Source organism: Acomys minous (genome assembly GCF_964271855.1).
Source record: "Acomys minous genome assembly, chromosome: 15".
Classification (NCBI taxonomy): Eukaryota; Metazoa; Chordata; class Mammalia; order Rodentia; family Muridae; genus Acomys; species Acomys minous.
The window spans coordinates 80,739,974-80,767,381 of record NC_140497.1 but is presented as its reverse complement, the minus strand read 5'-3'; the positions used below and the strand labels follow the sequence as shown (position 1 = coordinate 80,767,381).

The 27,408-nt window shown below is 45.5% G+C and overlaps 1 protein-coding gene across 1 annotated transcript in view; it reads right to left on the bottom strand.

The window, feature by feature from the left end:
* CDS1 (CDP-diacylglycerol synthase 1) overlaps nt 1-27,408 on the bottom strand; it is a 79,623-nt gene that overhangs the window by 36,478 nt on the left and 15,737 nt on the right. The window contains exons 2-4 of the mRNA XM_084759754.1: nt 22,520-22,647; nt 10,894-10,990; nt 428-525 (exon numbers count right to left, since the gene is read on the bottom strand). Of these exons, the coding sequence (XP_084615880.1) occupies nt 428-525; nt 10,894-10,990; nt 22,520-22,647 (323 nt within the window). The remainder of the gene's footprint in view (nt 1-427; nt 526-10,893; nt 10,991-22,519; nt 22,648-27,408) is intronic.

The following is a 27,408-nucleotide window of genomic DNA, read 5'->3' as shown; positions in this document are numbered from 1 at the left end:
AGAACTCACAGAACTCACAGAACTCACATCGATCTGCCTGCCTCTGCCTCCTCAGTGCTGGGATTAAAGGTGTAGAGATGACTGCCCGAAATGTCCCAAAAAAATGCATAAAGCAAAACTATAACATATATGTACATATGAAATATTTTGTGTTCTCTTGACAATTCGGGGGGGGGGGGAGATAAGTTAAGCTTTTCATAAAATCATGACCAGGGAGGAAATAAAACAGCATATCAATCATTAATTAGATGCCATCATAAAGACTGAAATGCAAGTTTGAGGAAGGTTGTACCAGAGGAGGAACAAAGGTTATTTTCTCCTTTACAAATCCAGCCACACCGCAGTTTCTCTTTCTCCAAATCACCGTGACTTGAAGCTTTAGAGACGAAACGGAGTAGCACGGCCAGGGCTGCGTGCGGCCACTCACCAGCTGAGCGTCCTGAACCACGGCAGGTCGTAGGAGTGGTAGACCCTGTACCCGATGGTGATGATCTCGTGGAAACACTTCACCTGGATGCCCAGAACCTGAGAACGACACACAACCGGCCGCGTGGCTTTCAGTGCTTGCGTTTGTGCTGTGTTGCTTCAAAGTAACTTCTTATCACGCGTATTTTAGAAAAATCTTAATCCATGAACTTTTAATTATTCTAAATGGCAGCAGCAAAGAGGCAATGCTCACTCCTTCAAATGAAGTAATGCCTAATGGAGCAGCGAAAGGAAGGTTTAGAGGAAGGTTTGTAATCTTCCCAAGAAAACTCTGTACAGCAGTTGAAAGTCTGAGGTGTAGTGTCTCCTTGAGTGGGCCTTATCTATTTATTTTTATCACTTATTTCCATGTATTCACAACATTTCTCAAGATGGATAACCTTCTCTTTTCAAGGCGGGGCTCTTTTTAAGCCCCTAACTCCCCATCTCTCCACCTCAGCCTCGGGAGTTACAATTGCATTATGACACAGCCAGCTCTACTGTTTCCTCTCACGTCTCTTGAGTTACTACTGGGAAGAGCTGACTTACAGAGGTCTGCCTGAACACAAGTGGCTTAGTTACTTGTTCCTGCACACGTGCAAAGATGGTGCCAGGGACTTTAATCTCAGCACACAGAGGGCAGAGGAGCAGATCTCTGTGAGTTCAAGGACAGCCTGGCCTCTATACTGTGAGTTCCAGGCCAGCCACAGCCAAATAATGAGACGGTGCCGAAAGAGAGACAGGGACAGAGAGAGATGAAAAGAAAAAAATAATATCCAGGACAAATGATTAAAACATCTCCCACTTTTCCTTCTCTTTGTTGCAAGTGACAATGCTGGTCACTCTGAGCAGTCACCATCAGCCTTCCACACACGCACACTCGGCCCAAGCAACGAAGTCATGGTTTGTTTGTTTGTTTGTTTTGCACAGTGTCCTTGTCTTTACGAACTGATGTTCTACTCATAGCCCTCTCCCAAAGACACACAGACCCATGGATCCAGATGAACTGAAGCGTCTTAGTTAAGCTTGGCCCGCATCAATTCCAAAACTCAACTTGCAAACGGCACAATGAAGCCCTCTGAACCAAAAAGTGAGAGTGCAAACACAACAGACTGTCTTCCTTCCTCTACAGAGTACAGGCTTATGATCACACAGTGTTGTACAAGAAAAACACTTTTATAAGCTTAGAGAGTTTAAAAAGCAAAGATTATATCACAGAGCAATTTGCAGCTTAGAATCTAAACTACTACTATTTGTTTTTTCGTTGAAAGAGTTTTCAAAGTTCATGTTTGAAGCTGTATTCCTTTTCCTCTAATATTTCTTGTGGTTTGTGGATAATGTGACACACTGCGCAAGCATGAGGACCTCAGCCGAGTTGTATGAACTTCAAGCCCCAGCACTGGGGCAAGGAGCAGGGAAAACAGCAGGTGCATCCCAGGGTTCACTGGGCCCCAGCCTGCCAAGCACCAAGCTCCACTCTCCAAGAAAGGCCCTGCCTCAAAAGATAAGGTACAGCCGGACGTGGTGGGGCACACCTTTAATCCCAGCACTCAGGAGGCAGAGGCAGGAGATCACTGTGAGTTTGAGGCTACAAAGTGAGTCCAGGACAGAGCCAAGGCTACACAGAGAAACCCTGTCTCAAAAAAACAAAAAACAACAACAACAAAAAAAAAAAAGAAAAGAAAAAAAGAAAGAAAAAACAAAGAAAGAAAGAAAGTAAAAGATAAAAAGGTAAGATACAGAGAGACAGAGCAGAAACTTAACATTAATCTCTGGCTGCCACATGTGCACACACACACACAAAGTGTCCACACACACACACACACACACACGTGATCATGTGTGCATGCAGAGGAGAGGGAGAGACAGAGTGACAGAGAGGCAGAGAGATTTCTATAAATTAGCCTCCTCAAATCTGCCACTCAGGATATTTTTTAGCCATTCTCCCACCATATACTTATTATGTGTCCAATCATATCCCGTGAAAAAGTAAATGTTCCTCTTAGCCACATAATAAAGAAGTATTATATCAAAGTACAAGAAAGAGTACTGATCACGGGAGTCATTATTGTATTATAAAAACAAAGGATATTTAAAGGTCATTCTTCAAATAACCTTTGTGTACATATAAAATAAAAGGTTATTTTCACAAAAATAATCACAGAATGGGGACAATGCTCAGTATTAAGACAAAGTGGCAAGCCACACCACTTACAGACAAAAGAGTCTTTAAAATATCAAGTGCAGTGATGCAATCTCATGGACACACTTCCTCAGCAACTGAACACTGCTGTGCTGAGCGGAGGCTTTATGTAACAGCTTGCACTATCTGTGGCTATCATTACAGCTTGCAAGGAGAATGCAGACTGGCTGGGGAAATCAAAACAGAGAATTCAAAACACTAGAATTAAAATCCTTAAAATATATTTATATTATTAAGGACACAGAAATTGATACCCCATATGTCATTGATACTGGCAATAAACTAGAAACGAACACTGAAAGAATTTCATTGAGCAGGGCATGGTTGGAGCATGCCTTTAATCCCAGGAGGCAGAGGCAGGAGGATCATTGAGTTTAGGCCAGCCTGATCTACAAAAGGCAGTCCAGGACAGCCAAGGCTACACAGAGAAACCATGTCTCTAAAAACAAAACAACAGCAACAAAAACAAACAACAACAAAAAAGGAACTTCATTGACCCAATTAATGTATTAAGAGACTTAAAAACAATAGCCAGTGGGGTTGGAGAGATGGCTCAGAGGTTAAGAGCACTGGTTGCTCTTCCAAAGGTCTGGAGTTCAATTCCCAGCAACCACAAGGTGGCTCACAACGGTCTATAATGAAATCAGGTGCCGTCTTCTGGCTTGCAAGCATGCATCCAGGTGAAACACTGTAAATTTAAATAAATAAATCTTTTTTTTAAAAAGAATAACAACAAAACAAACAAACAAAAAACCCAGTTCTTGAGAAGTGTACTTCACTAATCACTGAGAACTCCTTGAAATGAGTCAGGGTGTTTGCTCTCAGGGTCTGTGATGAAGCAGTGACTCTAATGCCATGTGGGAACAACCACACACACCTGTGGAGGGGCAACCATACACACCCATGGAGGGGCAGCCACACACACACCCGTGGAGGGGCAGCCACACACACCCGTGGAGGGGCAGCCACACACACCCGTGGAGGGGCAGCCACACACACACCCGTGGAGGGGCAGCCACACTCACACCCGTGGAGGGGCAGCCACACACACCCGTGGAGGGGCAGCCACACACACACCCGTGGAGGGGCAGCCACACACACCCGTGGAGGGGCAGCCACACACACACCCGTGGAGGGGCAGCCACACACACCCGTGGAGGGGCAGCCACACACACCCATGGAGGGGCAGCCACACACACCTGTGGAGGGGCAGCCACACACACACCCGTGGAGGGGCAGCCACACACACCCATGGAGGGGCAGCCACACACACACCCGTGGAGGGGCAGCCACACACACCTGTGGAGGGGCAGCCACACACACACCCGTGGAGGGGCAGCCACACACACCCATGGAGGGGCAGCCACACACACACCCGTGGAGGGGCAGCCACACACACCCATGGAGGGGCAGCCACACACACCCATGGAGGGGCAGCCACACACACCTGTGGAGGGGCAGCCACACACACACCCGTGGGGGGCAGCCACACACACCCATGGAGGGGCAGCCACACACACCCATGGAGGGGCAGCCACACACACCTGTGGAGGGGCAGCCACACACACCCATGGAGGGGCAGCCACATACACCCATGGGGGACAGCCACGCACACCCGTGGAGGAGCAACACGCACACACCTGTGGAGGGGCAGCAGCGGCTGGGCCAAATAACACAAGTAGGCAGTCATGTCTGCAGATGCCTCAGGCGTGTTACACTATGTGTAAGTACTTCAGAGCTATAAGAATAGACAGATGTGGGTGCAAACAGAGAGCTAAGACAGATGTGGGGTGGTAGGAGAGGAAGGACATGAGGATTTGGGTCAAGAAAGGCAGGAAGCATTGATTGGGAGGTGGCAAACACAGGGACAGGAATGCAGGCTGATAGCATGACCACACCAGCAGAGGGTGTCACATAGGGTATATGGGGAAATTAGATTCTGACAAGAAGGAAACTGGGACTGTCGACCTCATAAAATAAAAAAAAATTACTTCAAAGTTCAGAGTTTGGGGGTATCTGTGCTGAGGCAGATCATCATCACGGTGCAGGACATCGTGGAACAAGATGCTCTTCTCAGGGAGGTGAGGCCAAGGCCAAGATATAGCCCTCAAACCCACCCACTCTGGCCCCACCTTCCAAAGTCTGCACACCTCCCAGCAAGTCCACCAATAGAACCACTGATCGTCAGACAGAGCCCTGGCATTCTAACTGCCCTCCATATGAGAGCCGAGCCTTCAGGGCATGCACCTTTTTAGGGGCTGAGGGTGAAGAGGGAACACAGAGCAGCCAGGAAGGACAGCTGGGGGACAGAACATAGGATCTGAACATGTTGAGTGTTATGCAAATAAAGATTCTATTTTTATTTTAGGAATCAACCAAAACTTGCTGAGCATGGTGCCGCACACCTTTAATCCCAGTGCTCAGGAGGCAGAGGCAAGTGATTTACTGTGAGTTTGAGGCAAGCCTGGTCACAAAGTGAGTCTAGGATAGCCAAGGCTACACAGAGAAACCCTGTATTGAAAATACCAAAAACAAAACAAAAAAAATAATCTAGGCCTAGATTAGATTGTATGGAGGCTAGAAACTTCCAGGACTAGGACTGGGTTAGCAGAAGGAGGCAGTAAGCCTCCCAGACAGCAAGTGAGCCAGGAGAATAAAGTTACTTTTACATATGGCACTCAAGGTGGTGTGTAAGATACCCAATGAGACTGAAGAAGAAGAAAGGCTACAAACACTGCAGAAGCAGAGGACATCTGACAGAAAGCCTCAGAGGAGTAATTCCCAGGGATCATCTCCAAAGGATGGAAGATTCAGTTCTTCAAGTTCGGCTGGACGTCTAGAGAGACTCGGAGATCTCGGAGCACTGGGGGCCTCGAGCCCAGAGCAAGAAATGACACGGGAGCATCTCAGACAGTGAACCGCAGTAAGCCACTCCAAAAGACAATTTTAATTATATATAGACTTTTCCTGCATTAAAAATGGGAACTTCCATTTCAGATCCCTAGAGAACAAGGGTAGGGGTTGAGGATACAGAAACATAGCTTGAAAAAGCCACTGCAGCACTCACTGCAATTTGACCACTGGAGTAAACCCCTCTCTCCTGTCAAGTGCAATCTTTTTATTTTTCCTCACACACACACACAAAAAAAAAAAGGTTGAAAAAATAGCTATACAACAAGAAAAATTAGCTATGATAACACAAAGGCTTGAGAGACAAGAGACAGGGGAACCAAGAGAACAGAAAAGCCTTAATTATGAACCTACATATGGTACCTAATGAAACTGACAACCAAGGCAGACAGCTCATTGATAATGGATAAGCAGCCTGGCTCACTGGAACGGAGGCCAGCTCACTGGAACGGAGGCCAGCTCACTGGAACGGAGGCCAGCTCACTGGCATGGAGCTGGGCATGTGACAGTGCCTAAATGTGTAGTCTGTGTGTGAATCATAACAATATAATTGTACCTTGAGAAACAGAACGGGGAAATCAGATTAGCTAGAAAACACTGAATTATAAACTGGGGGTGGTGGTACACACATTTAATCGCAGTACTCAGGGAGGCAGAGGCAGGCAGATCTCTGAGAGTTTGAGGCCAGCCTGGTCTACAAAGCAAGTCCAGGATAGCCAAGGCTATGCAAAGAAACCCTGTCTTGGGGAGTGGGGAGAAGACTGGGTTACATCAAAATTAATAAAGATCTACTCCAAATAAGAGAAGCTTCCAAAGGAAAGGCTCAAGGAAAAGATGCAGAAAGACAGCAATGCAGATGATGTGGAAAGCAGATCGCCCTGCATGGAGACAGCTCAACAAACCAGCTGAAGAGGGGCAGAGAGTCCATCAGACTGGCAGACTGGAAACCTTGATGCTGAAATGCACTGCTGCTGAAGGACAGATGACCAGGACTGCAATTATGGAGGATCATCGCATCAGTGCTGACTGGATCTTCATAAGGACATTTGGACTGTTAAGATTGTGGGATTGAAGCCGGCGTAGTGGTGCACACTTTTAATCCCAGCACTTGGGAGGCAGAGGCAGGTGATTGCTGTGAGTTCGAGGCCACCCTGGTCTACAAAGCAATTTCAGGATAGTCAAGGCTACACAGAGAAATCCTGTCTCAAAAGACAAACAAACCAAAGAAATCTATTTTAGCCAGGCATGATGGCACATGTTTGTAATTCCAGCACTTGGTGGAGGCAGAGACAGGCAGATCTCTATGAGTTCAAGGCCAGCCTGGTCTACAAAGTGAGTCTAGGACAGCCAAGGCTACACAGAGAAACCTTGTCTCCAAAAACCAAAAAATAAAAATAAATATTTAAAAAAGATTGTGGTATTGATAGTTGTTTCTATTGTAAAAGTTAAACTGTGTATAATAGAAAGGGGGAAGTTGTAGAGGAATTTTAATTCAGAACATGATTGTTCTAGCAAGAGATCACATCCAAAGATCTTCTAGGTCTGTGTGATCCAGCTAGAATACAAACACGCCTTTAATCCAGGAGACAAAGACAAACAGATCTGAGGTCAAGACCAACCGGGTATAAAGCAAGTATCAGGTAAAGAAATGTTTAGATCCAGACATAGTGGTACATGCCTTTAATCCAGAAGGTAAAGTTAAGTTTGTAGAAGGAAGCACCGTGTTTGAAAGTGGTGTCTAATAGAAGGTGACTTTCACAGACTAGGACACGCCCAACTCTTAGGAGAAGAGAGAGAAAAGGGAAGCTACAAAAGAGGCAGTTTTACAGAGAAAGAGGCAGTTTCACCAGGACAGTAATAGAGAGAGGGTTGCAGAGATAGAACGCAGGTGAAGACAAGCCAGAAAATAAGAAGCCAGAAGGTTAGAACAGATTGCCAAGTTAGTCTGAGGCCAAGCAGAGCAATTCTGGGCCCAGAAAGAAGCCAGATTGAATAAGTCAGCTGGGAGAAGAGTTCGAGCCAGAACAGCTGAGTTGAACCAGCCAGCCTAGAGCTCAGAAAGAACAAGTAAGGGTGAGCTTATTAAGCAGTAAGTCTCTAGGCTGGAATCATCCAAGGCCTACGTTAGATCGTAAGGAGGTTAGAAGCTTCCAGGACTAGGTATGTTAGCAGAAGGAGGCAGTAAAACTCCAAAACAACAACTGAGTGAGGAGAATAAAATTAATTTTACAAAAAAAAAGGGGGAATCAGAATTTATTTGTGCTCAAGTGTGTTCAAGATAGTGTTATATTCGTTAAAGAAACAGAACATAACCTGGGTGTTTAAAAATAGCACAGCGATTTACATTCACAGTCCATTACATAGAGCAATGCACCACAGCTGGCGGGTGGAGATGGTGGAGAATACAAGACTTTGACGTGATATTTAATTTGAAAAATAGGGCATAAAATTTTGGTCATAGTATTGTTATAGCAATGATTTTTAAAGCAGAAACTAAAAACAAAAGAGAGGTGCCCAGCAGCAGCCCGACAGGGGTCCAGTCAGTTGCTGATAAATGAATTGTATGAAACCGTTTCCTTTGATGACTCCAATCTTTTTTTTTTTTAAAGATTTGTATACATATAGTGTTTTGCTTGCATGTACGCCTGCACGCCAGAAGAGGGCACCAGATCTCCTTATAGATGGTTGTGAGCCACCATGTGGTTGCTGGGAATTGAACTCGGGACCTTTGGAAGAGCAGACAGTGCTCTTAAATGCTGAGCTGTCTCTCCAGCTTTGAAAACGTTTCCTAATGACGCTGTTTGAAAGTGAATTCCAGAATATGGATTAATAGCTATTAGGCTAGTTCCCAAAAAGAGAGTGGAGAAGCCTCCTACAATGACTTCTCTGTCCTCATCTGCCTTTAGTTCACATGGTCAGTAATGACATCACTAGGGCTAGAAGGCTTGGGCGGGCACAACAATGCAAGAACTAACTGCAAGACAGACAGAGGGACGCTCCTTGTGAGCTAAGGATGAGTATCTGCGCTCTGGCCTGTGGCAGCCGGCTTTCTCTAAAATGAGGGCTTAATGAAAGTGCTTGTCGAGGTTTCAAGGAGAGGAGGGATTTTTGTTTTGTTTTTATCTTCTTTGTCTGTCTGTTTGTTTTTGAGGTAAGGTCTTGCTAGTGACTACAGGCTGGCCTAGACCTCTTGTGCCTCAGACTAGCTTCAGACTTTGATCCTCCTGCCTCTGTGGGAATAGCACGCAAGTCTCACCATGCTTGGTTAGAAATGAGTTTTCAGTAAAACTACCTTGAGCTGATAACTGCAAAGGGCTGACATACATGATAAATGAATGTATGGCAGGCGAAACATACACCTCTCAAAACAGGGACGATAGGAGTAGAAACACGACTTTAAACACGTGCCATAATATGACCCCAGCATCAGCTGTCTGGGCATCTATACTCTCTCAACCTAAGTCTACAAAAACAGCATATGCATGCACAGTCGAGGAGTCAAACAACAGTCCCTCACATACCCTTTAACTAAGTCTTTAACCTTCTTACCTTTTCCTACTGACTCACCTCACCAATCAAGGCAAGTAACTTGTAAAGAAATCCTAGTCATTTAGGCAGGCTTATGATTCTTTCAAAAATCGGGAACTAATTGAGCAGGATAGCACACGCCTGTAACGCCAGCACTGAGGAGGCTGGAGGAGAAGGACTGCAAGTTCGAGGCCAGCCTGGCCCATGTAGCAAGTCTGAGGCCAGCTTAGACAATACAGTGAGACCTTGCCCTTAAAACCAGTCAAGATCCAAATCTGAATGAATGTCTCTAATCAGGTTCTGAGTTTTGTCATGGAAGAGTAGCCAGACCCTTCTCAGGAGCATCATCCCAGATTTCCTGAGCTGATGACACTTTCCATTGTGACTAATTTTACTTTCAAATGTATTTTTAATAAAGGAAAGCCCGCATCATATTGCTGGAAACCATACCAGCTCTGAGGATAAAAGACAGGAAGATGGGTAAACGCAGGAGGTCGGGAAGACGCCGACATGAAAGAGGCAGTGTGAGTTGAGATGTGATAAAGGGATGAACCCAGTGCAGCTGCCCGGGTGACAAGTGTGCACCCTGGTGACCGACCGGAGGGAAGTGACCCTTTTACCCAGAGACCCTTGCCACCTTCTCAGCTCATCCTTACACAGTGGTAATGAGGAACACTATGTGCACCCCAAGAACAGCTGTCACTGCTCATTGCTAAGCCAATGCTTGGATGCCTGGCAATGCCTGATAAATCTGTTGAATGTGTGGGTTTCTCCTGGCCCCCCACTACTGAGGTATACATTCTCTGTGAGGATCAGCTCCACTCCTGGCTCCTCCCTTCACCTCCTTGACACCTAGTTAACCTTCAGACGGAAACTCCCAGGTGCTGGTTGAGAAACACTTCCGGAGAGTCGGCCAACTCTTTCTCGGCTGGTCCCATTTAAAACACTGCAGCTTGGACTCAGAGGCTGCTAATCAGTTCTTTACAGTGTAAACAGTGAGCTCCATCAAAACAAAGACCGGTATGTTTTACTCAGCACCGCCGTCAGCATGCCCTGTGCTACCGCAATGCCTGGCACACACCGGTCACCTTGAAGGCACTAACTGAATGCAGTAAGAGGATAGTGCATCTGCTGGCCTTCATGACTTGTTGGCTTCCTGTGTACATCTAAGTCTCCCAGGAGGGCTTCTATTCGGCTCCCCAGCCCTTCCCTGGTGGCCATACACAGGTCATCTCAGATCCTGAGCACAGAGTGCCACCTTCTCATTAGCCACCGCGGCGTCCACCTTGAAATCCACCTGGCTTCCTCTGTAACCTTCAGGGTCAAGTGTGGGCACCATCTTTTTCTGTATGCCTTTTAGTAGATCACTGTCTGTCTCACATTGGATAGCATGCGTCTCTGCCCTTCTGCTTAAAACATGGCTTGTTGCCAGACTTATCACTGTTTACCTCATACCTTCTAGTCATCTGGCTAACTGGATGTTTCTGCCATTGCACTAAGTTCCTTGAAGTCAGAGATCTAGCCATATATGAATGTATGGAAGTGATAAGTGCATCTGCGCTGTACTTTATGCTCTGCACGATACCAGATACATGGATGTCTGTGTATGAATGTGCACTTGGTTGCTGCAAACACTGAAGATTAGACCATTTCATGAACTAGGAAGTGCTTTAAGGAACCGAAATTGCTGCTGCCATGTCTTGGGCTATTCACATTACTTCAGTGATACATCAATGATACATAGGTACTGAACCGCAAAGGCACCTGGGAAGATGTCACTCGCTTACCAGAAGCATCAGCATGAAGGAGCCCATGTAGATGATGAGGAAGAAGAGGGAGATCATGGTCAGGGTGAGGATCCCACGAATCCACCAGTTCTTCCACCTGCAAAGAAGGTGTTTGTAAAGTCAGCACTTGATCATGTGAGCTCAAGGGTTCCGTGGGTGTGGCTTCAGCCCTGAGCTTCCAGACCACCTTAGTTCAGGTTATAGGAAGGACCGCAACAGCAAACCGACGGCAGTCACTGCCTCAGAGCTCTAGTTTAGGTTAGCTAAAGACAGAATGTGACTATTGTTAGATATGAGTGGTGGTAAGTCATGAGGTGGGGCTAGGGGGCGGCCTGCGTGTGCGAATGGCTGGCCCAGCAAGAACCTGTGAGGAAGCACTGGAAGGGAATCCTGGAAAGGAAGATGCTAGGGTTTTCAGAGTGGAAGATAAAAATATGACCCATAAGAAGGTGGCACAGTGGACCTGCTACACGGTCCTTGGCTTTGTTCCTTAGCGCAGACATCCCGGCAGGTACAGAGGGCTGACACCGAAGACTGGGCTTCCTCAGACCTCCGCTTTAAGGCCAAGATGCCCAACAACCTCAGGGTCTGCAAGATGGCTCAGCAAGTAAAGGCGCAGAAGGTGACAAAGGGAACAGACCCTAGAAAGCTGCCCTCTGAGCTCCACACATGTGCACCCACATAATACACTTAAAATGATTTTCACTAGTTGTCACTGCAAACAAAATACCTGACAAAAAGCAATGGGGGGGTTGGGGGGAGGCCCAGCATGATGGGGGCGGGGCAAAGGCATGGAAGCAGAAACAGCTTAGTCCACGCACCAATCAGAAAACAGAAAGCAGAATGCCAGTGCCTGCTGCTGCCCTCCACCCCTGTTCATTCAGTCTGGACTCCAGCTGAAGGGACCCGCTGTCCATACTCGGTGTGTCTCCCCACTCAGTCAAACCTCGATGAAACCACCACTACAGACACAGGCCACGTGTTTCTAATTAATGCTCTGGGCACTCGTAAGTCAAACCAAACTGACAAAATTAACCAGCACATGTGACGTTTATACTACAAAAGATTTTGATTCCATTTAGTCTAGTTCATAAATTTATTCTAGGTACAGGTCTTTCCCTATTTACAACAGAAATGATAGTTGACTTCATCTAATTATAAAATATTTCTTGCTTTTATCCATGCTCCTATATTATATGGCTGCTTTTATTTTTTTATACACATAAAAATAAACAAACAAACAAAAAACATGAGGGGTTGGGAATTTAGCTCAGTGGGTTTGGTCCTCAGCTCTGGGGGGAAAACCCATGAATCCTAAGTGTAGCATTTGTGTGTGTGTGTGTGTACATGTGTGTGTGTGTGTGTGTGCACGAGCATGTGTGTGCATGTGCGGTGCTTGGGCTCACACTCAGCAGACGCATGTGTCCTAGGCAAGGGTTTCCCTCTGAGGCACATCTTCACCCCCAATCCTGCACAGTTAGGACATTTCTTTTTCACACAATCCTTTCACACTCTTTCTGTACTCAAGGATCCAAAGTGTCAACAATATTAACTCCAGACAGCTTCTGGCAGCTTCCCTGGCTGGCCTCGAGGTCCTCACACTGCCTTTATCCCACCACGCCTACCTCTACTGTTTAGTAAAATACATAGAATCATATTTTTTCTCATCAGACTTTGGACTTCAGGCAGGCCTGAACTAAATTTTACTCTGGAGTCAAAAATACAACTGAAAAGCTCTGTTTAGTTTTAAAGATATAACTCTGCAGATTAATGACTGGATTAGGAAACTGGGCTAAGTCATAAAGCTGGGCAGAGGTAAATAAAGGGCCTTAAGCCAGCCACTGACAATAATCCTGTCCTGTCTGTATGAAACCCGGAATCGCATTTAGCCTTCCCCTAGAGAAGAACACACCACAGCAATATCCGAAGCCAGGCCCTGGATGGGAGACACCGGCCATGTCTGGTTCTGAGCTCAAGACTGAACAGCGGCTGCCGAGAACCAGACCTGTTAAGCATGGACCTACTCTCTACTCATCCTCTCAAAGTTACAGTCACCACAAACCTGGGCCCTGAAGGAACAGACTCTATACAAATGCACCTATATTTTGTTGCCACATCCCCTAACAGTGTAAGAAAGAAGGATAAAGTAGAGAGCAACGTACAGCTTACATAAACCATCCCTTCATCGCCAGATTCAAACGGTCACTGAACCCTCACAACATGCATCCAATACACACAGCTGAGGACCTTGGATTTTTATGGAGATTGCTAGTGGAACTCATTTTATTAGCATCCAAACTAATGGGTATCGCTGTGTTATATTCCTGTTTGTGCATACGTAGTATTCTTTATTCTTATCTGTCTTCCCCTTTGCCCTTCCACATGCCACTCTGCAGGCTGGTCCCCTTCCTTCCTACCAAAGTATTCTGCACTCCTCGTTTCATGGCACATGGACCCCGCTACTCCTCTTGTTCCCCTACCCCGCTCCCTTTACACCTCCTCCCTCTCTTCTCCTGTCGTCTCTCTGTGTGCACACACACATCACGGACGCCCACTCTCGCACACACGACTTTAAAGCTAGATTCCACTTTATTCTGAATCTGGCTAACTTCATTTAACGTGATGATGTCTGGTTCCACCCATTTTCCCAAAAATATTACAATTTTATTCTTTACAGCTGAATGAAATTCTCGTGTGTATGCACCACATCTTCCTGACGCCCCTATGTGTTGAGGACACCCATATCACGGCTACAGCGGGCTGTGGAGCAGCAGCATCCATATTGAAGCTGACTAGTGTCCTGCAAGCACACACCCAGAAGGGGTAGAGGTGAGTCACGCTTTAACTCTGCGTGTCTCTGTGTGCACATGTGCGGGTGTGAGGGCAGGCTCCTATGGAGCACACAGGACTGGGTCCCCTAGAGTTGGAGTTACAGGTGGTGGTGAGCAGTCTGACGGCGACGAGTGGGTGCTGAGAAAAAAAACTCTGTAAGAGCAGTAAGTGTTCTTAACCATCACCCTAACCTCTTCTTTAAAAGACAGTTACATTTGTATTTATTTTGTGGGTGGTGAGAGATAATGGGTCTCATTCAAGAGAAGGAAAGAAAGAACATCTCACTTTAAGTATAAGATTTGAAGGAAACATCCTCAGAGAGTCTGACAGTCATAGGCCGTGTGTTCTGGGGGGCTCTTGGACAGCCCTGGCCAACTCCAAAAGGATTCTCATGTCTGGTACTGGGGTGTTTGTTAGATGGTCTTTGTCTCTTGGAGGAAGCACTGTCAGCCCGGATGGGAAAGGTTCATTATAACTATATACGTAAGGACTGGAGAGATGGCTCAGAGGTTAAGAGCACTGTCTGCTCTTCCAAAGGTCCTGAGATCAATTCCCAGCAACCACATGGTGGCTCATAGCCATCTATAGTGAGAGCTGGTGCCCTCTTCTGACATATAGGCACACATGGGAGAAGAACACTGTATAAATAATAAATAAAATCTTTTTTTAAGAAAATATGTGTGTATTTATACACAGAATCACATATATAATGTTTCTTGGGTTTTGGTTTTGGTTTTTGGTAAATAGTTAATGACAGACTCCTGTGGCCTTTTCAGATGTCTTATTGTTACTTTACCCACCTCCATCCTTCCGTATTTATCTCCCTCCCCATTCCTAAAAACCCTCCCCCTCCTCCCGTGTCCCCATCAGATCACTTTTATCTTGCTGTTCCTCACTCTTGCACGGCAAGTGCTTAACCGCTGAGCTAGCTCTCCAGCCGAATTGTGGAAAGTTCTGGTGACGCCTCCTGTGTCCACATTCCTTAAGAGAATGTGGCCCCTAATCTTCTTTGTCATGTCCTTATCTCATTTGGGTACAATTACAGAATGACTTTTGTTAGTGTTCCTCCCTTGGAACAGTTACAGGGATATTGGGAGTTAGTTTTCTAAAAGTGTGATATAGTTCAGTAGTGAATATGCTTAGTCCTGGGCTCTTTGTACAAAATCTAAACTATTTTTATCTGACAGCTGGTTGGTCTGTGGTGTCTGAAAATGCATCCCTTTCTCAGCATTTTCCAGTTTTCTGAAGCACAGGCTTTGAAAGCACTCCTCACCACCCTCTTGGTTCTGCTGGGATCTGATGGCTCTGACTGTTCTACCTTTGATTTTATTGCTTTGTGTCTTCTCTCTTGCTTATTGTTAATTTGGCGAGGGGGAGTATTAATCTGGATTGTTTTCTTTACCAAGAGCCAGCTCTGGATCTACACATTTACTTAACCTCCAGGGCACCAGTTCCTGCCCTGCTCTTCCTTCTTCCTATCTGCTGCTTTGAGATTGGCTTCCTCTTGTGTTTCTAAGCCCCTGACATGTGCATGATTAGGTTTTGGGCTTGAAAGCGATCTGGCTTTATTTGCAAACATGAGTGCTTATAACTATAAACCTTCCCCTTGGAAATTCTTCAGCTGTAGTCCAGAAGTTCCAGTAAGCATTACTTTTATTTTATTGTACGAATTTTTTTTTTAATTCCCTTTCTGACTTTTTCCCTGAGTCACTGGCCATTTAAGGGTGTACTGTTCACTCTCCCAGTAAAATATATCCAGCCTATGTATTTCTTTTGCTATTGATTCCTACTTTTGTTCCTCTAAGATCTGATGAGATTTAGAAAGAAAGAAAGAAAGAAAGAAAGAAAGAAAGAAAGAAAGAAAGAAAGAAAGAAAGAAAGAAAGAAAGAATTGAATTATTTGGTATTTGTTAAGGCGTGCTTCATGCCATAGAATTGTGATATTCTCTTAAGAAAGGTCCATAGGCTGGTTTGGAGGACGTGTACTCCATGTCTCTTGCACAGATTGTACTGTAAGTATGTGTCAGCCTGTCTGACACATGGTGTAGTTAAGCTGTGATGCTCCCTGTTGGGTTTTAGTTTAGATGGCCTATCTAATGATGAGATGTCATTCAGATTATGGTGTCAGGACTTGCCTGACCTTTTATGCCTATAGCTCTTTATGAAATCAGGGGCCTCAATACACACACACACACACACACACACACACACACACACACACACACACAATTTATTACACCTTCTTGATGAATCGTCCCCTTCATTAGTGTGCACTTGTCCTATCTCTCTTAACTTTGCTTTGAAGTCGGCTTTATCAGACACAGGAATAGCTACCTCATTTGTTTCAGGCTTCCAGTGACTTAAGACTTCCCACCCTGACTCTTGGTCTGCAACGTCTTTATCAAGCGATGTGTGTTTCTTGGAAACGAGACAGGTGGATCTGGTTGGTCTGCTTTCTCTTTTTGACAGTTAGCCATTCTGTGTCTCTGTTGTGAGTTGAAAGCACTTGCAGTTGCGGTTATTGCTGAGGACTGCTTACTGAGTCTTAGAATTCTCCTGCCCGTCCTTCTGACTAGCTGGGTTGTCTGCTCTTTTCCTTCCCCACTAATATGCGGGGGAGGTGTGTGTGTGTGTGTGTGTGTGTGTGTGTGTGTGTGTGTGTGTGTGTGTGTGTGTGTGTGTGTGTGTCTTCTAGTATGCTCTGTCTGACAAAATGGGTTTCCTTTGTTTGTGTTTTCCTTTCACAGCTCATCCCTCCCCGTGCCCTGTGGTTGTGGCTGCCTTTCTTCCTCTTCTCTGCAGCTAGGGGACCATGAACTGCCTGCGTCTTACAATGTTCTTGTCTCTCCATCAGCTGAAGGGGCCTTTGCTGGACACAGTGATTTTGGCTGAAAGCCCATTACTTCCAGGCTTTGAAATTTATCCCTTCTTGCTTTTCTGGCTTTTAGCTTGCTGATGAAATCTGGTTTTATATATATATATATATATATAACTTTTCTGAGTTGCTGGAGGTTTTTGGTTTGGTTTTGTTTTACAATTCTTAATATTTTCAAAACATGTTTGATATGTTGACTATAAAATGTCATAGAGAGTTCTCTCGGATGTCCATTCTTCCAGATTTGGGTTTTTTCTGTCAAAATCTTACTGAATATTTGTTCTCTCCTGTGGCTGATATCAGTTCCTTCTCCCGCCCTATATGTTCTCTGATCATTGCGTGTCTCCTGAGGTCTCAGATGTTGTGACTGTGGTGTTTACTTTATGTTGCTTACTGATGCTTGAGTGTGACCTCCATTCCCTAACTCTTCCCTCTGTTTTGCTTGAATCTATTGTTTTTGTTTGTTTTTTGTTGGGTTTTTGTTGTTGTTGTTTGGTTGGTTTGGTTTTTTTGAGACAGGGTTTTCTCTGTGTAACAGCCTTGGCTGTCCTGGACTCTCTTTGTACAACAAGCTGGCCTTGAACTCACAGGGATCCTCCTGCCTCTGCCTCCCGAGTGCTGGGATTAAAGGTGTGCGCCACCACGCCCTGGCGGTTGAATCTATTGGTGAGGCCTTCCATGTGTTTTTATTTGCTTCACTGAGTTTTTCATTTCTAGAATCTCTCTCTCGCAACCCAAAAAGACTTCAATGTCCCTAATGACCTCTTCCCTCTGTTGCTGTCTCTTCCATGTCCTGCACCGACTGTCTCTGTCCCGTCTGAGGTCCCTGACAGTCTCAAAGGTTGTGGGATTCTCCATGCAGCACTTTAACCACGTTGGAATCTTCCAATTAAGAAGCTGAGGAGCTACAATCCTTTGCTTTGCTTCTTTGAGTTCTTTTAATTCCATATCACAACACACACATCTGTTGGCTCGGACACACTCTTACTGCACGGCCTATTCTTGGGGATCAGTCCCCAGCCTCACGCAGCGAGGACAAAACCAAGGCATCCAGTGAGTGTCCTGCTTCCCCTCCCACCAGCACGTGCAGAGTCGAGTGCAGCCTGCCTGTCTTCGTTCTGGGCCTGCGCATCTGTTTCTTTACACTCCAGGCATCCACCACTGTCTCTGTGAACCTGCAGAGCTCCTCCTCTGTAAACTAGAACATGTTTTCCCTCTCTTCCTCTCCTCCTCCCCTGGGAACCAGTGAGAGCTTCCAATCTTACCCAGAAGCCTCTCTGCAGCCACGTTTCATTTCATGGTGAATTCTTCTCCCAGTAAGATACAAAATTAATCTCTAGATTTTCCAAAACTACAGCGTTAGAAGATAACCCCGCATTTTTCCATACTGTATATATCCAGTGGCATCGTTGTCCTTAGCCCACTGTCTGCTGCTTTAACAGAACACCTGAAGCTGGCTGCTTTATGAAGAACAGAGGCTTCTTACAGTCCTGGAGGCCGGGAAGCTCAGGATCGAGGTGTGATGTCTGGTGATGCTGCTCACATGGCCCTATGGTGGAGGGCCAAAGGACAAGCTGCCAGGCAGGACCACTTGGGTGGTAACCACCCCATTCCCGTATCAGTGGCGCTACTCTACTCACAGGGCCTCCTTTAGGCCACACCTCTCAGCCCTGGGGACTGAGTTCCCACATGGGAACTGTGGGAAACACTTGACACCACATCATACTGTAAAAAAAAAAAAAAACCTGCCTTCCAGGGCTGAAGTGCTCAGTTAAACTGAGCATGGCATGGAGGGCAGGAAGTCACTGGGCTGAAATGGAATGGACTGTCTGTATTGAGTCTCGTAGTGACCATCTCAGTAGTAGAGGCCACTGGGCTTGGCACACCTGAGCTCCGGCTTCAATCCCTCATACGGCCCGGGAAAACACCAACAACAATAACAAATAGTTTTAAGTGGTTACGCACTGATCAAATCCCAGTCGAGCTATTAATACAAGCGGTAAGGAGGTTTTGTTTCAGAAGCTAATGGCATGTTTTAATTATTTTCCTAGAGGCACAATCGTAATGAGTCATCAAGTACTTGCATGGTTGTGCAATTTACTTAAGACTAAGATGAGGACAAGAGGCGGCCTGCACAGCACGCAGGATCTGTCACCCAATGGGGAGCAAGCGTTTGGAGACAGCCTGGAACAGAGGTGGACAGGAAATGTGTGGGCTCTCAGAGAGAGGCGACAGCAATACCAAGTTCAAGAGTACTGGTAGGTTTCGCCTAGATCTTTCCAGGGTTTCTGTTGATTAACAACGCTTGGACCAGTTCACTCTGCTGTGAGAGCCTCCCTATGATGCTGAGCTGTGCGGACCTGTTCTCTACCCCCTGTCTGCCAGCAGCAGCTATCCGGCTGACACCACACACTGCCACACATTGCCAGAAGAGACTCACTGAGAGATGAAGCTAAGCCTACCTGGCTAGCAAACACACCCCTTGTAGCACACTCACCTGCCTGGCTAACAGACACACCCCTCGCAGCACACACCAACCTGCTTGGCTGATGATCACACTTTCAATAGCACTTTTTTTTGTTGTTTTTGAGGGGTCCCAGAGTAAGGGCTCAGAGTGAGCATGAACCTTGGCCAAGCAGTTCCACTCTTTAAGAAAATTATCACTTTAACAAACTCATGGGTTTCTAGGAAAAGGCTATTACAGAGAAAAATGCTTCATATAGAGATGTTTTCATTCTGAAAATTTGGAAACAAATTTAATGCCCCTCACAGGTAAGAGAATTGTACTATGCCCATACAATGGGATGCCTCGGTTTAAAGTGTGCCTGAGGGTATTTAAGGATGGGAGCGATTGTGTCTACCTAGCACAGAATGAAATGAAAACAGAAGGTAAGAAGAGTACAAGCCCATGTCTGCATTGCACACATGCACACGCATGTGCAGGAGAGGGTCTGAGAATATGCACCACTCCTACAAATCTATGTTCTGGGGGTCAGAGTTCCTCACTGTGGCCCAGAAACCCCTTACACAGTGAGAGCCTTAATACCTACAAACTAAGGCTCCACAACACGGTCTCCACAACAAAGTGTACACTGCACAGGCACACCCATGCAGTCTCTACAGACTGTCTACTGCTTTGGCTTCCCTAAGCAAGCCTCTCACGCGTGGTGTCACAACATCTTTTTCTGGTTTCCAGAACCGTTCCCTCGTGACAGAGGGCAGCTAGGAACAAGGCCTCGATTCACCGTGCCCACCACAGGGTCTGAGCTCATGTCCTCTCTCTACCTCGGGTTCCTTGTTTGCAACACTCACACACACAACCGTGTAGCAGGACTGCTGTGAGAATATATCCGTACGTGTTAAGTGCTGACAACAATGCTTAGACACAGTGTAGCTCAATAAATAGCTGCTATTATTTGCTGTTGTTGTTTTATATTAAAAAGTCATTACCAAGGAAGAATCCTACTGACACACGGGAATTCAGCATCCTTAGTACGGAGCATCAAACTAGTGCACGCACACTTACGTATGCATTTATATAACACACAAGTATGCACTCTGTCTCTCCTCTCTCTGTCTCTCTGTCTCCCCTCCCACACACACACAAAAGTTGGACTAGGTCAGGAAAGAATTGGGAAAAAACTATTAAGATCATAGTAGTGCTTTCAATAAGACAGCACCTCTTTGTTCCATCAGTTTAAAACAAAACAAAACAAAAAACAAACAAACAAACATGAAAACCGCTTTAAAATAGTTTAGTCTAATATGGGTATGATACTGTTACAGATTTTTCCATCTTCAACCACAATTCCAGGCTTACCTCCCACAGTCTTTATTTTCTCAAAGACTAGATTAACGCTGGGCCAGGTGAGGCCTCAGACACAGACTTCAAAAAGCAAAATTCCTCCTCGCTGGCCTCTGCCTGCCCTCTTTTGCTCGCTCCCTTTTGTCTCTCTAAGGCAGGCCACAGAAACTAGCATTTTCCTTCTCTTAGGTGGGTCACAGAAACTAAATGTGTACTCTAATTTTCCTTCAGTCTTAGAGCTGGCTGTAAAGCAATACTCTTAATCCGTCTTGCCTGGAAGAGGACCAGACCATCATTTGAGGAAAGTCTTATCGTATATCAGGAGAAAGGCATGCAGTCCACAGGACAAGAAGATTCTGACTAGAAAGGCCGTGCTGGCTTTCCTGCTCAGCACTCTACCCTTAGAGAGGCCTTGCTTATCCACTCACAGCTCTGCGTCATCAAGTCTCCTGAACCCCCAAAGGATAAGGCACAGAGAATTCTGGCAGCTAAAAGCAGTGGTCCAAAAAAGTGGGCAAGAATTCATCCACATCTCAGGAGGAAGGTGCCTCCAACTCCAAAGGGACAGACGCCCACACTTGGGACATGCAGATCTCATCCTCTGTATTTCTTTGGCAGTTTTGTCAAAAGTCTGTTAAGACATTGTTTATAATTTAAGCCTTTCAAGCCCTGTGAGCTGCTCTCACCTGAGCCTAATGAGGGGTCACTGGGAACCCATGAGACTCTTGCCTGAAGTGTGTACAGCCCTGTGCCTCAGCCCATTAGCACCTTTGCTGACTCCAGGAGACAGTGTTAAAGAAGAGAACAGTGGGTGCCCTCAATAGAACTACCTACTTTCTGATAAGAATGTTCACACACACACACACACACACACACACACACACACACACACACACACACACGCACATGCGCACACGCACACATACACACACTGAGGGATCGCAGGAGTGATCTGTGGTGTGAGGGTAAGGTAGGAGAGAGATTGAGTTGAGCTTGAGTCTCCTTTATATCTTCAGAATGGCTGTCACCCAATGCAAACAAGCAAAACTCAGAGGTGGTGCGACGGTGGGCTGTGACTGGTCACAAGTGAGACTCATCATTTCTCGTTCAGAACGGCACCAAGCAGAAAGAAGTCAGAAGATATCACATAAAACCACAGCACGGAAACTTCCAGAACGTTCTTGCCTCTGTGCTTCTTCTACATCTCTTCCTGAGTGGTGGAATAAGCAGATGTTGGTGACGCCCTGTGGTCATGTATCATTTCTCGTGTTAATGTGGATGAAGCTGAGCATTTCCTTCACTTTTGTAAACTTTATGATTCAAGTTACCAAAGCATACAACGCAGGGTGAGCCGGGATTTGCTGAAATCCCATGGCTGAGAACACTTTAAAATAGCAAAACATGCAATGGTGAGATGTTGTTGGGTTTTAGACAGTAATTTTAGATTCGGTTAAAGAAAGAAATCCTGGGGGCTGGGAGATGGATGGCTCAGGCGGCGAAGGCCCTGGCAAGCAAGCGGGAGGGACTAGGTTTGCATCTCCAGCACCCGTCTTAAAGCCTAGCTCAGTGGCACACCACGGGGGCGGAGGGGTGGAGGGGGGGGGGCATTCCAGCCAAGTCAATGAGCCACAGGTTCTTTGAGAGACCCTATCTCAAAAAATAGTAATTGGAGAGCAGCTCAAGGAAGACACATGATGGTGACCTCTGGCCTACGCACACAGACGAACACTTCCCACAATAACATGTACACACACCATATGCACACATGTATGTATATACTCGCCCACACACATGTACATATGCATAATCATCAAAGGAAAGGACTATACATTACTTCTTTCTTCTGGCATTTGGAGAACACACAATATAGATTTTTCACTAGCACACCCAGGAGCCTGGGTTGTTCCTGTAACCTTCACCAGCTGACCTATCAGCACTGGTTGTCTCACACTTCACACTGTTTAAGCATTAAATAACGGCACTGGTGAAGCCCGTCAGGATGTCTTGCCTTGCAGCCTTCTTCTCTCACCGGTCCCAAAGTCACAAAAAGCCAAACATTATGCACAAACTGCGCCAGGATGAACAGCAAAGGGATCTGCCCTCACCCATCATACCTTGAAGATAGTCCAGACAGGGCTTTCTTGAGAATCTCGGGGGTCCTGTCTGAGGATGGTGGGGCCTCAGGAACATCAGAGTCTCCTCTGGCATCGAGATCTCCATACCTGTCATCAATATCTGTTTCCTAAAATTAAAAAGGAGAACTGTTTGCAACATATTAATATATATGTTTTTATAATTTCGAGATGAGGCCGCTGAGCATCCCCCGGCTGGCCTGGAACACATCATGTAGCCCCTGTAGTCCCTCAAACTCCAATCCTCCTGCCTTGACTTACCACGTGCTCGGTTTTAGGTGTATACTACGATTCCAGGAGCAAAGCATTCTTTTTTTTTTTTTTTTTTTTTTGTTTTTGTTTTTTGAGACAGGGTTTTTCTGTGTAGCCTTGGCTGCCCTGGACTCACTTTATAGTCCAGGCTGGCCTCGAACTCACGGCGATCCACCTGCCTCTGCCTCCTGAGTGCTGGGATTAAAGGCGTGCGCCACCACGCCTGGCACCAAATTATTCTTTTAAGCAGTGCGTGTTTGCCAGTGCACTCTCTCATTGCTTGGTGTGCCAAAACTTAGTTGCATAATCTAAGACAAAGACACTACTACTAGCCCATGTGGAATGTGCAAGCACTGCCATGGTTTCTTGCTAAGTAAGCTTTATTATCTTTGGTTAAATTCCAGAATAAAGGATTGCCTTAAACAAAAGACATAGGAACAGCTCAGATTACTTCTTAAGCCAGGTATTTAGCGACAGAACCAAACATTTACTGTTTGCTTATCAGCTGGAAGAACAGGGTAATTTCTTTAGATTCTAATCAGCCGGTTCGGTCTGGCTTTATTTGACTAATATCCTAGGATCAACAAGAAGAAGACTCTTTGCTGGGCGTAGCGACATGGATTTTAACATCCATCACTTTTATGAGATCCCAGCAAAGCAGGTCAAATGGATACTGTATTTTTCCAACAGATGAACAGTGGTTAAAAGTGTTACTTTAGTTGTCAGATTTAAGTACTTTGATACCTAAGTTGACTCTTAAGAGTGCGCTAAGACTCAAAGGTTGGTTCTGAGTTCAATTCCCAGCAACCACATGGTGGATCACAACCATTTGTAATGAGATTTGGTTGCCTCTTCTGGTGTGCAGGTGTACATGCAGGCAGAACCCTGTATACATAATAAATAAATAAATAAATAAATAAATAAATCTTTTTTTTTTAAAGAGTGCATGCATGTAAGTGCCATGTTTGTGCTGTAGGCCATGGGAGCTCAGGGTCTCTGTGACAAAAGCCACCAGAGAACCCGAGGGATGGGGTGGTCGAGGCACTTGTGGGAACAGCCATGGAATTCGCTGTTAGGATTTTGACATAGCCTTCCCGCATTTACATCACTTCGCCCTAGCCCGCCATACTCCTGCAACCAACAATCTTCAGTAAAGAGAGTGATCTAGAGACCACAGGGAGCCAGTAACAGGAAAGAGGCACATTGCTAACAGACAAAGACCAGCGCTGAGCAGAGGGGTCAGGCCAGGAAACAACTCAACCTTGGTCAGCGCCAAAGCTTTGGTGAATTTCACCACTGTTTTAACTGCACCTACATCCACTATAATCCTGAGGCTGTGGCAAATTCAATCAGGTAGTTAAGCTACTAGGATTAAATAAACCAAGTCTTCCCGTCCCCCAGGGGGCCTTCCAAATTAAACTTAGCTTTTAGGCTATATTTTCAAACTTCATAAAGCAAAAATAAAACTTCAATTTAGCAGATGCAACTCTGTTATAAACAACTATAAAAATTAGGTGTGTCACTGTGCCAAAATTCATCAATGAGACAGGCATGATCGCAAAACAACTTAAACAGAGAGGTGCTGGCTGGTAGCGAGGAGGCTGACATCAACACAAACAGAATCTGTGCGCCGGTGGCCAGAGAGTGGGATCGCCTAACTCCTCAGCGATGGGACCGAGCGCTGCTTTTTCTTGCTACTCTTTCTAACTTCAGTGATACGGAGAGGTGGGAGGGTAGAGATGCCAACGGTGACTACAGAAGTGACTCTCTAACTGCGGAATCCACCCTACCAAGACTTAACTGAACGGTCTGACACACGGCCAACCCTGTGACCCCAAGGGAGCAGGGCTCGAGTTTCCGCTTGGAAATAGAACCATTGGGCTGGGATTCAAATCATTCTCCTCAAACCAGCAACATTTTTGCAACGCGCATCTGGGCATAGCTGGCAGTGACAGGGCCGTGCTCCGGCCTCGCCTCCTGTGCTGGCTGGTTTAACTGTCACCCTGACCCACCTTGGAATAAGCTGGAAAGAGAATTTAAGTGAGAGATTATCTAGATCAGACTGGCCTATGGGTATGTCTCTGGGGGCTGTCGTAATTGCTGGTTGACGTGGGAGGGCTCAGACCACTGCAGGCAGCAGCAGTGCCTAAGGTGGACCCCTGTGGTGGTCTTAAGGGGGATCCCCATGGGCTCTTATGTTTTACATGCATGGTTGCCCCACTTGATGAAACTGTTTGGGAAGGATTAGGAGGTGTGCCACTGGAGGTGGGCTTTGAGGTCTCAGAAGCCCCTGCCAGGCTCAGCTGCTCTCTCTCTTTTCTGCCTGCTACCCCAGGACCAGGATATAAAGTTTTTAGCTACTGCTCTAGCGCCATGTTGGCCCGTTGCCATGCTCCCAAACATGATGTTTGTGAACTAACCCTCTGAAACGTTATGCTCCACATCCCCCCCCCAGTGGTTTGAATAGGTATGGCCCCCAGAGACTAAGTATTTGACTCATAGGGAGTGGCACTATTAGGAGGTGTGGTCTTGTTAAAGGAAGTGTGTTACTGTGGGTGAAGGCTTGGAGGTCTCCTATGCTCAAGATAAGCCCAGTGTGGCACACGGTCTCCTTCTGCTGCCTTCTGGTCAAGATGTAGAACTTTCAGCTCCTTCTCCAGCACCATGTCTGCCTGTGTGCTGCCCTGCTTCCCACCATGATGATAATGGACTAAACCTCTGAACTGTAAGCCAATCCCAATTAAATGTTTTCCTTTATAAGAGTTGCCTTTGGTTATGGTGTCTCTGCACAGCAATAAAACCCAAAATAAGACACCCCCAACTAAATGTTTTCTTTTATAAGCTGCCTTGAACATGGTGTAATAGGAAGTTTTATTCTCTGTTTTCAATTGTCTCCAAGGTTAGCTACCTTCTTCTGCTAACTTAGGCCTAGTCCTGGAAGCTTCTAGCTTCCGTACAATCTAACCTAGGCCTAGAATGTTTTCAGCCTCTGACACTTAATGCTTACATGTTCTTACTGAGCTCATAGCTGGCTGGTTCAATTCAGCTGTTCTGGCTCAAACTCCTCTCTCAGCTGACTTATTCAATCTGGCTTCTCTCTTGGCCCCTGAATTGCTCTGCTTGGCCTCAACCTAACTCCAGCAATCTACTTTAATCTTCTGGCTCCTTCTTGTTCTCTGGCTTGTTCTGTCTTGATCTGTATCAGCTTGTTCTCTTATTCAATCCCCCCCCTCCATTGGCCCTTATTTTGTCAAATCTTTCTCTGATTCCTCACCTTTTCTGCCTCTCAATTAGGCATCACTTTCAAACATAGGTGTTTCCCTATATAAACAAAATAAAAGAAAAAACTCACAGGATCATCTCCTTAGATGCCAAAAAGCATTGACAAAATCCAACACCCATTCATGTTTAAAGCCTTGGCGAGATCAGGGATACAAGGCACATGCCTAAACGTAATACAGGCAATATACAGCAAGCTAATAGCCAACATCAAATTAAATGGAGAGAAACTCAGAGAAATTCCACTAAAATCAGGGACTAGACAAGGTTGCCCACTTTCTCCATATCTCTTCAATATAGTACTTGAAGTTCTAGCCAGAGCAATAAGACAACAAAAGGAGATCAAGAGGATCTATATCGTAAAGGAGGAAATCAAAGTATCGCTATTCGCAGATGATATGGTAGTGTACATAAGTGACCCCCAAAATTCCACCAGAGAACTCCTACAGCTGATAAACACCTTCAGCAAAGTGGTGGACACAAGATTAATTTTTTAAAAATAAGTAGCCCTCCTGTATACAAATGACAAACTGAGAAAGAAATTAGGGAAAGTACACCCTTTACAATGGACACAAATAATATAAAGTATCTTGGTGTAAACTAACCAAGCAAGTGGAAGACCTGTTTGGAAAAAAATTCAAGTCTCTGAAGAAAGAAATAGAAGAAGATATCAGAATATGGAAAGATCTCCCATGTTTGTGGATTGGTAGGATCAACACAGTAAAAATGGCCATCTTTCCTAAACCAATCTATAGATTCAATGCAATCCCTATCAAAATACCTACATACTTCTTTACAGACCTTGAAAGACCAATTCTCAATTTCATATGAAAAAAAAAAACAGAATAGATAAAACAATCCTGTACAATAACAGATCTTCTAGGGGAATATTGAGCAACAGCAATAAAAACTAACTGGTACTGGCATAGAAACAGACAGGTGGATCAATGGAATCAAATTGAAAACCCAGAAATAAACCACTCACCTATGGACACTTGATTTTGACAAAGAAGCCAAAACCATACAATGGAAAAAAGATAGCATCTTCAACAAATGGTGCTGGTCTAATTGGATGTCTACATGCAGAAAAATGCAAATTGATCCATATCTATCACCCTGCACAAGTGGATCAAAGACCTCAACATGCCTTTAATCCCAGCATTCAGGAGGCAGAGGCAGGTGGATCTCTCCGAGTTCAAGGCCAGCCTGGACTACAAAGTGAGTCCAGGACAGCCAGGAGTACACAGAGAAACCTGTCAAAAACAAACACACACACACACACACACACACACACACAAAATAGGTGTTTCCTTCTACAAACTAACTTTACCTTCATTGTT